The 10,142-nt window shown below is 51.8% G+C and overlaps 1 protein-coding gene across 6 annotated transcripts in view; it reads right to left on the bottom strand.

Moving 5' to 3' along the window:
- Nucleotides 1–495: 495 nt before the first annotated feature.
- DHX35 (DEAH-box helicase 35) overlaps nucleotides 496–10,142 on the bottom strand; it is a 67,527-nt gene continuing 57,880 nt past the window's right edge. For 5 of the 6 annotated variants that reach the window (XM_058685595.1, XM_058685597.1, XM_058685598.1 and 2 more), the window contains 5 exons: nucleotides 9,954–10,035; nucleotides 8,021–8,092; nucleotides 5,262–5,373; nucleotides 4,876–4,960; nucleotides 496–1,726 (listed from right to left, as the gene is read on the bottom strand). In XM_058685595.1, coding sequence (XP_058541578.1) covers nucleotides 1,551–1,726; nucleotides 4,876–4,960; nucleotides 5,262–5,373; nucleotides 8,021–8,092; nucleotides 9,954–10,035 — 527 coding nt within the window. In that variant the 3' untranslated portion in view covers nucleotides 496–1,550. The remainder of the gene's footprint in view (nucleotides 1,727–4,875; nucleotides 4,961–5,261; nucleotides 5,374–8,020; nucleotides 8,093–9,953; nucleotides 10,036–10,142) is intronic. The other variant, XM_058685596.1, reaches the window with a different exon arrangement.

The raw sequence follows: 10,142 nt of genomic DNA, 5'->3' as shown, positions 1-10,142 counted from the left end.
CCTTTCTACAGAATGATCCCAATCAGAAACTGGCAAAACTTAGCACCTCTTTCGCACTTTATTTAAACAACATCTCATGGTTTGCTCGAATGAGCTCCTGAGGGCACATGGCTGCATCGACCTCGTTTTATGAGGCTTCCTGTGTCCGTGGGGCCTCAAAGGCTATGGGGCGCCTGGGTGGCGCAGTCGGTTAAGCGTCCGACTTCAGCCAGGTCACGATCTCGCGGTCCGTGAGTTCGAGCCCCGCCTCAGGCTCTGGGCTGATGGCTCAGAGCCTGGAGCCTATTTCCGATTCTGTGTCTCCCTCTCTCTCTGCCCCTCCCCCGTTCATGCTCTGTCTCTCTCTGTCCCAAAAATAAATAAAAAACGTTGAAAAAAAATTAAAAAAAAAAAAAAAAGGCTACTGTGCACCAGATCATCAGGTTTCTTAGCGAATGTCAGCCCCTCTCTCAGAATTCACTGGACCATGTTAAAATACAGACCACGAGTACTATGGGTGGGAGGGAACATGTTTACTTTAGGTAGAAAGGTTTACTGTTATTAACAAGTTATCACTATTATTTACATGTTTACAAAATGGAAATAAAAATGACATACATATTTGGTGCCAAAAGTGGCACATCCAAACTAAGATCGGTACAAAAATAAATTTTCAAGCTACATGTTTTTAAAATAAAGGTCACTGAAACAGTAAGGGGAAAAACACCTGCATCGGCATGTGCTGAAACGCAAACGTCATCACGGCAAAGAAGCCCCGGGGCAGCACTGAGACCAGGGCCTGCTGGAGGGACTGCCCCGGTGTTCTCACAGAACCCAAGCAAACAAAAACCAAATATACAAGTTGTATTCCTGAGCTACAGAAGCTTAGAGCCTCTAAACGGTTGTGAATTTCTGCGACAGAGGGTTCCCGACGGGGTTTGAGCTGACGAGCTCACCGGTGCTCAGCTGATGGCATCAGGACGTGGTGTCGTCGTACGCAGACAGAAAGCTAAGCCCACTTGTGAGAGAGAGAAATCTTCTCTGCTAACAAAGGACAGTGCGCACGAGTCCTGCCTGCCGATCACCAAGCCTTGCGCATCTCCTGCCGCGTACAGACAGGGACACGGCACAGAGGGAGAACAGAAGCTGCTCACCTGGGGAGCCCCTGTGCCTGCCAGACACGCGCCTCAGTGACTCCAGCAGAAACTGCAGTGCGGTCTCCTCCCTTCGTAGACGCATGCTTGTCACACCTGGCAGCGGACTTCGTTGGTCAGCACAGCCGTGGCCCCGCCAGGGAAAGCGAAGCCAGCCCAGCAACCCTCATCCACCCTGCACAGCACTTCTGCCTGCGGTGGCTAGCTTTCCTCCTGGTTCTCCAGGAAGCTGGGCCAGAACTCTGTGCCTGCTGGAAGTGGCATGCTGGGTCAGCGAGGGTGCTGAGTGAGCAGAGAGCCCGGCCCTCCCACCCCCACTCGGCCTGGGTGCGGCACAGCGGGATGCCTGCTCATGCACAGACTCCCCCGGGATCCCAGCAAGGAACGCGAACGCGGAAGGCAGCGGGAAGGAAGGGGCTAACGGACGGGCTGCGGCCCACTGCAGGACAGTGGAAGATTCCATGTGAGCCGGGGCCTGCTCACTACCCAGGGCTGGGGGGCCACAGTGTGGAGGAGAGGGCACCGAGGCCCCTGCGGCTGAGCTCTGCTCACTGGTCCTGGACCTTGGCCCTTTTCGCTTTGAGGGACAGGTGCTGCAAGAGAAAAGAAACACCAGAGTTAGGGGTGCTCAGAGACCGGACTTCACAACGCCCACATATACAACCAAAGCCACCCTCTGGTTCACACCTTCTCAACAGACGCCATGCCCCTCGGGCAACAGTCTGGAGGGAAAAAGCCCAAGTGACGGACAAAGGCTATGGACCGGCTTTGGGAAGGCACAGCAGCCCGAGGCCCAGCCCGCCACGGACGAGCCTGCTCAGCCAGGGCTCTGTGGGAAGGTGTCAATGGAACATGCTCTCCCTCTGCCCCAGCCCCTGGGACAGCACTGCAGCCACACCTTCCGTGCTCAGGGGACTGGGCTCAGGCTGCAGGTCACTTCACGTTTCCAGGAATTTCTTGCAAATGGTCAAGGAACCAGGAAATGGAGGAACCATTCCTCCTCCCCTCAGGAACAAGGAGATCCATCATTTCACCAAGCATCTCCGCGTGCAAGTGCGTGTGCTCGGGGCACTGACCCCCGTGCACCCCCTTGCAAGTGCGCGTGCAGGGAAGGCGCACAGGAAAAGGACACCTTTTTTTCCTTTCAGAAACGTTGCTCCCCACCAGTACAACGTACGATGTACAACATCATCATGGGCATCGGATGATAGATTTAGGGTTTCCATCAGACTTGATGTTCTAAGGTAAAGTCAGAAGTGCCGGAAACTGTGAAATATGCATTTAAGGCAGAGTATGTAAACACACGCTTTTGATAAAGGACCTCTGTTTACCATCTGAGGTATCCCTGGTACCCCCTCGACAGTCACAAACAAGCAGCCAAGGGATCTTGGAGGAACTCCCAATCGGACCGCCAGTCCCCAGCACGCTCACGCCCAGCACCCGACGGCTGCACACCCACGTGGGCGGAGGCGGCCGCGCCACTGCCGAAGGGGAGTTGCAGGCCCTGGAAGAGCGCGGGGTGCAAAAGATGCCACACACCACCGAGCACGATGCACCAGTTGACGGAGTGAGTGGGACACAAGTCCAAGGGAGTCACAAGAAGTCTCCTTCTAACCGCGTAAGCTGGAGAAAGGACCCATACAGGCTCTTGCAAAGGCCCTGGTTAGGGTTCTTCCTAGATCCCAAGGGCATCTCTGAGAATCAGGACATACAATTTAAGGACAAGAAGGCGAATCTCTGAACGGGTAACACTGCTGCCTCCAGCTGGGAGTCCTTTCTCTCCTCCCCGTACTTTACCCGGTGTGACCCCTCCAACTAACGTGAGACGCTCACAGCCCTTAGCTTGGGGGTGAGGATGACGTCATCACGCCTGTGGGACCGTTTTTGGTGCTCGTTTCCAACAAGAATGCTGAGTATGAACACAGCCGACTCTGGACCATTTCAGGCCCCTACACAGGGTGAGAGTGACACTCTGAAGACAACAGCGATGGAAAGTCACCACAGGTGCCAGGAACAGAGCCGGGGATCACGGGTGGGGGTGGGGGTGGGGGGCGCGGGGCACTGTGTTCCACAAAGGAGCATCCACCACATGTGGGCAGCCACTGGGACCTGCGGGGCTCCTGGAGAAGTCCGTTCATTCTGGGCAAGTTCAAACAGAAGGACCTCTGAACCGTCTGGGTAGGAAGGGACCGAGGTTCTTGGGGGGTTTCAGGGCCTTTGCCTGTACAGTGAAGGTGTGGCACCGGATGACCTGTAGAGGCCCAGGCATCTCTAAAGATACTCCGATCACAGGCAGTGATCTGAACGGACTAATGAGTGGACCACAGGCATCTGGAGAGAAGAGGCCAGTGCAGAAACCTGCGATTGTCATTTTCTTCAAACTCCTGGGGGCTCTCTGCCCTTTAACTTGCTGGGCTCCAGCTGTGGTTCCGAGCTGAGAGGGGAAAAGGACCCAGCCTCTAGGTCAATCCTGCTCCCCAAAGAACGAGTCCAAGACGGCTCCGGGTTCTCCCCTCGAGCTCCCGCACGCTACGACGTGAACCAGCCCTTCCCTAGCGTGTCGCTCTCAGCTCCCAGCCGGCGGCTCTGCCCACGTCTCCTGGACCTCAGAACTCTGCTGTTTCCCACCCGAAAGGTTCTCAGGGGCAGACGCTCCCTCACTCCAGGTGTGTTCTTGCCAGCCGGACCCAGCACGGGCGACACACTCTGAATTCTGATCAGTGCCTGCGGCTGATCTCATTCCCAGCTGAAGTATCCGTATGAGGACATGTGAAGAACTATACAGGCTTGAGATAGTTTTCCTTTGACTGGATAAGATTTAAATACTGTAAGAAAGTTCTGGAAGAACAATGTCCCCTGACGTTGCTGGAGGGGAAGGGATGAGAAGAGCTTTCCATTTATGGGGCCACAACTCAAATGTGTCCCAGAGTTGAGCAAGTGAATTAATACACAAGTGAAGCAGGACTGTGGCCCCGGAACAGTGACAGTCACAGCGCGCAGCCGCTCCTCACCCCTGCTGATTGCTGCCGACGGGTCATGCGGGCCCAGTGCCGGCAGACTTAACATTTCGAGAGAAACTTGAAGTCCACATTCATCGTGAAATCTCCCCAGTTTTAGATGCGCCCATCAATCCAAGTTTTGGGTTGAGGACACTGCAGTCTGGTTACAACCCTGATGACATAACAGGTTTTGGACTTTCCTTTCTGGGGCACACAGTGGTAAAACTGAAAAAGTATCTGAAGCAACTGTCTTTGGGCACTGGGCAACAGATAGCAAGGCAGGAAAAAAGAGAAAACGAAAAACAAAACCAAACTAATTCAGACGACAGAAAACCACCAGCAAGATGGAGGACTTCACTCTAACCATTCCAATAACCGCACGACATGTGATTACGCTGAACCATCCAGTGAAATACAGGACGCAGACCAAACAGCATCAGTCAACGGAAGTTTGTGGACGCTGGTTTACCTGTTTTCACGCCAGCCTTCCAGATAGAACCACCACTCAGTTAAAGATCTTATTAGAAGAATAATAAGGGGGGGCCTTCCCCCCTCGCCCAATGAACAAACCATTTTTTGGTGCAAATAAAGAAAACAGGACCATGGGTCTCCTCTGCAAGGCTCACCACCCTGCGGGCCCTGCGCGTGGGCCGGGCAGGGAAGAAGGACAGACGTTCACGGTAATGCCAGCGCTCAGCATCACCCACCACTGTGTGAACCACGCCGGGTTTAAGCTCGCACACCTGTCTGTGTTCTTTGTGAGGCAATCTTCACCAGAGAATATTTGTGCCACTCCTTGTGAACATGGTCCAAAGTGTGATGTAATTTCTTTCGAAGAAAAAAAGCAGAGGGGGAGAGGAAGAGCTGAAGATACATTCTCCTTGTTGTCTTTTAGGCTGGAAGGATTATTTCTAAAGAAATACCTCTAAGCGCACTTCACGATGAGCAAATGGTACAGTGCTTTTACCCAGAATGGGGCAGAGATATGGTAGTGACCTTTTCACCCCATGCACTTTTGAGGGGGAACAAACTTAGGGCACTAAACGGGCGCGGAGCACCGATCTGTACTTCAACATACGGAGAGGCAGCTAACGGGTGGTTTTGAGGGACGGTCTCTATTCACCCCTACCGTTCCTTGTTGATAGAAGTGCGGAGCCAGCTCCAACAGCCAAGCAGACTCAATGGCGGTCACGTCCCTCATGTAGTACTTGGAGGTCTGTATGACTTCATTGTAGATGACCCTGCAACCAGGAGAGAACATGGATTTCCTGTGTCTCACAATGAAAATCAAGCACCACGGCAATCAGAGACGGCGGGTTCCCTCCCGTTTACCAGGGACCCCATCGCGTGCACCAGAGACCACACACAGACGCGTCCGCGCTGCTCGCTCGCGCCTCATGACCTGAGGGGTGGGTAAGTGGGTCCACTTTACAGGCGAGACTCAGTCTGACATGACTGTTGTCTGACACGTCAGGTCTGTTCAGACTCGTGTCTGAGCATCTGTTATCAGCACAGGACCTTTCCGGATTCCAGGTCTGCATTTACAGAACTCTCAACAGAACACCTGACTCTATTAGAAGATGCAGAAATAGAAGCAAAGACCTACCTGATTCTGAAGGGGATGGAAATTAACTGTAAAGAGACACAGGGAGGTTCTTAGAGATGAAAACATTCTCTATCCTATTTGGAGTGTGGCTTACATGGGTGTGCACAGGTGCCAATGAGCTCACTGTACATAAATTACACCTCTACGTAAGAGAAAAAAGGAGGTGGGGGGGAGGGGGTTGGCCTGAGGCTGAGGTAAAAGACACCAAGAGCCAAGAAGATCACTTCAAATCCCCAGATTTTAGAATGCATTTTTAGATAAGATACCGTTTCTGAGCTCCCGAACTGCTGATTCGGGGCTCCCCTAACAACTATAATCACCCAGCCACACTGCCACCGTGCGCCCTTTGAAGCCGGCAAATAATTGGCTGTTGAAGGGCGGATCCAGTGAAGGGGGCCCGTCTGCAGAAGCAGGAGGGGAAGGGTGCTTCCTCGGCCACCCTAAGGTTACGGGGCTGCCTCAGGAAGGGCCCTATTCAGCCACGCTCCCTTTGCCCTTCAGGGCTCCTTGGGAATGAAGCAGGAAAAAGAAGTCTCCCAAATTAAGCAACTCCCAAATTAGTCATCCCGAAGTCAGCAGACCCTTGGGGAAGGATCTAGAACGGAGATTCGCTTCCCTCTTCAACTCATCCTGCACACTAATGGACAGAGTATTTTAATCCATTAAAAAAAATTTTTTTTTAATGTTTGTTTATTTTTGAGAGAGCGAGCGAGCAAGAGAGAGACAAAGAGAAGATCTGAAGTAGGCCCTATGCTGACAGCAGACAACCCGATGTGGGGCTTGAACCCACGAACTGCAAGATCATGACCTGAGACCAAGTCAGATGCCCAATCATCTGAGCCACCCTGGTGCCTCGACATCGGGTAACATCTCTAAACCCCGAACTGACTGACCAAGCCCTGCGCTGGCTCAGCAGCTTTTGGACCTGCACTGGTTACAGGACAGAGCCTGATTCCTTGGTCTTGGGGACAGGATCTCAAACTTGACCCCACATCAGATCACCTGGAGGGCTTGTTGAAACTGGCTGCTGGACCACCCCCCCACCCCCACCCCGCCCCAGCTTCTGATTCAGAAAGGCTGGGCAAGGCCTGAAAATCTTCCTTTCTAACAGGCTTCCAGGTGAATCGGATGCTTACCTGGAGATGACACTTTGGAAACCACTACTCTGGGGTGCCGAGTATCTTACAATGGGCCTTCCTGCCCTCTACTTTCTCCTGCCGTGATCCCCTCTCCCCTCTCCACACATGGCACGCTCTTGCCTAGGCTTCTCCACCTAGCTGTGGTGAAGAACCAGCTGTTATTGTAAAATTTTCCAATCCGTCGGGAAAGAAATTATTTTTGTAAAACACAATACAAATGAATTACTAGAAAAATGAGATTTGAAAAAGACATACAAAAGGTAGGCTCCAGTTCTCTATTATTAAATTGGGCAGACAAAAACTTAACCTAAACGTGAAGCGCCTGGATGGCTCAGTCGGTTAAGCATCCGACTTCGGCTCAGGTCACGATCTCACGGTTCGTGGGTTTGAGCCCCTCATCGGGCTCTGCGCTGCCAGCTCGGAGCCTGGAGCCTGCTTCGGATCCTGTGTCTCCCTCTCTCTCTGCCCCTCTGCTCACACGCTGCCTCTCTCTCAAAAATAAATACACGTTAAAAAAAAAATGTCTAACTGCCTCCTTTTAACTCGAGCGTGTGTCTCTTCCTCCAGACATGTCGAAGACTTGCACCGCCTCCCAGACCACTTTGGGGCAGGCCGCCCCGATGACTCCCCACTTCTCAGAAAGGGGGTTCTTTCACGTTCCCATGACTTTGCTTCCTCAGTCTGTATTCCCTTCTCATCCTTTCCTGCCCAACAACTCCTATCTGCAAGCCCCAGAGCAAATGTCGATTCCTCCACGAAACCAGCCGTCACTCTCCCTGGCACATGAGGTGCCAACCTCAGTGCTTTCTACCCCTCCCCCGGGCCCTTGTCCTGAGGTGCTGGATGCTCAGGCCTGTGGCCCAGAACCCAAATTCGCCTCCACACTGCTGTGCCCAGTGCAGGGTTTGGCATCTAGTCTGTGGGTGAAAATGAACATTTGCTGAGTCCACGAATGAGCAGAGGAACATCACCATTTGCATAAGGAAATCTGTGATAGGGCAGAATCCTGTGGACGACTCAGCATAACAAAGTCAACAAATGTGTACTCCTGGCACAGTGCCAGGCCCGGGGGCCCAGGGGTGAACGGGAACCAGGCCTGGCCTTCGGAGCCGTCACTAGGCTAAGGAGTAGGGGGGTGCTCACCAGCGAGGCGGCTTCTCTGCATAGAGGACCGAGGCAGGGTGGATATGTAATTCATGGTCATCACGGATAGTCCTTGCGAACAGACGAATTTAATCGGAAGTCAGTTTGAAATACTTACAGCAGGACTCTCCCACAGATGGTTCATATTATCAACAAATATATGCAGATCATACTTGACTCGGCCGACTGTTCTCTGTATATTCTCTAGAGCCCTGACTGACCCCTTGCCCACTGCCCCCCGGAAGTCAGGAACAAATCACGCAAAAAAGGGAAGAGGAGAAAAAAACAGCATGTGGCCATTCAGGGAAAAACATGAGAATCATACTGCTCTGCCCACGTTTATGTTTATCTTACACACGTTCTTTTTCACAACAATCTCCTTAGGGAGAGAAATACCATACATGGTTACCTCTATAAACTTTTCTATTCCACAAAGTAGTAAAGATAAAGGCCATGGGGGACATAAAAATAGGGGAAGAAGAAGGTTAAGTATGGGACCATCCATTTCTCTGAGACAGTATTTCAAATTCCAACTCGGATTTGATCCAATTTAACTAAACAAATAACTACAGAAACACAACAGTAAGATCCGATCACAAGAGAGCATGAACACGTTAGAATGCTGCCACCCAAACCCTAATTATGGAATGTTTCTGTGGGTGCCAGGCAAGCAGTTCGAGCACCATGGGTGAGCTCCTCTCCAGATCTGTAATAAACCAACATGCTGGGGTCCTGGCTGTGCCATCAGGTGGCCTGAGCTCATTGACACTGAACTTTTGTCTCAGAGGAACTGACTGACCACTAAACCCTGTTATGAAGCCCTTAGTTGAGGACTCCAGTGAAAGAACTTTTTCCAATACCGGTAGAAATTGCTTATTAATACCCTTGAGGCAGGTGGGACAATCAAAATGACAGCAAAATGACAGGCCTCACTGGAGAAGCTCACAGGCCTCCCCAGAGTTGCCTCCAACATGGACAACTCAGTGCCGGGAGGGGGAGCTCATCATGACGGGCAACAGAATCAGGACACTGATCACGGGCTAGAAAACTTGGCCATACTAGTATGCAACTGGTATAGAACATACCAGAGGTAAATGTCAAGGGCAGGGGCTCAGTCAGCTACTAGGATAGCAGATGTAAGAGACCTGGCTGCCAGAGCTCAGTGCAACTCTGGGCTCGCTCACAAAGCCCGGTGTCTGGGAGGGAACATCGTGGCTGACCTCCCCCCAGGGAATGGGAACAGAGTATTTTCTGAGGGAAGAAGGGTAATGACAAAATAGTATGAGGAGGAAATGCAAAGAAAAGTCGGGGAGAAAGCCTTTGGATTGCTCCCGTTTGAAAGAACAGATGTACTTTGAACAGGTTCCGGTGAAGTTCTGGAGCAGAACGGCCGAGGTTCTGAGGTTATTAGGAGGGTGTCGGTGACCAGTAATTTTCTGCCCAGAAAGTGGAACTGCAAGAAACGGGATGTGGTCTGGGGCAACAGGCAGATCCAGCACCGGAAGAAACACCTGCCAACACCCACAGACCAAAGTTACAGTGCATCAGGGCAGGCCGGGGTCTCGGTCCCCCAGATCGCTAGAGACCAACTGCCGACAGCCAAGGGAGCTTCTCCTGGAAAGACAGTCTCTAATAGTCCCTTCTGGTTGTATTATTCTGTTATTAGAATGGAAACATTTCCAGCCTCCAGGCTTGTAATTATCATCCTTCTACAACATATGGATGGGCTAAATATTTGGGAATCATTTCCGTGAAGTTAAGATATTATGCTTAAAGCTATGTAGTTAATCTCAACTGACCTCTGGAAGCAGGCGGATAAAGACAACTTATTTAACTTAATTTCTGTACTTTCCCGGCACATCAGCTTTCTAAGGGGGCTGGGTCATTTTTAAGATTTCTCCTTTAACAAACGCCTTTGCAAGGTACTAGTTACCTATAAGCTCCGGTGGAATGAAACCTTGCTGCATTGGCAAAGAATCCCGAAACAAGGCACCTCAGGACGGGATCCGGATCACCTGTACAAGGTGGCAAACAGAGTGATGCGTGAGCCCCCGGCCTGCCCTATACTCTGTGCGCTCAGGCCTGTGCTGTGAGGCCCCACCCAAGGCTGTTTCGAGCCTCC

The sequence above is a fragment of the Neofelis nebulosa genome, chromosome 9, assembly GCF_028018385.1.
Source record: "Neofelis nebulosa isolate mNeoNeb1 chromosome 9, mNeoNeb1.pri, whole genome shotgun sequence".
Taxonomy (NCBI): domain Eukaryota; kingdom Metazoa; phylum Chordata; class Mammalia; order Carnivora; family Felidae; genus Neofelis; species Neofelis nebulosa.
This window is presented reverse-complemented; position numbering and strand designations above follow the sequence as displayed.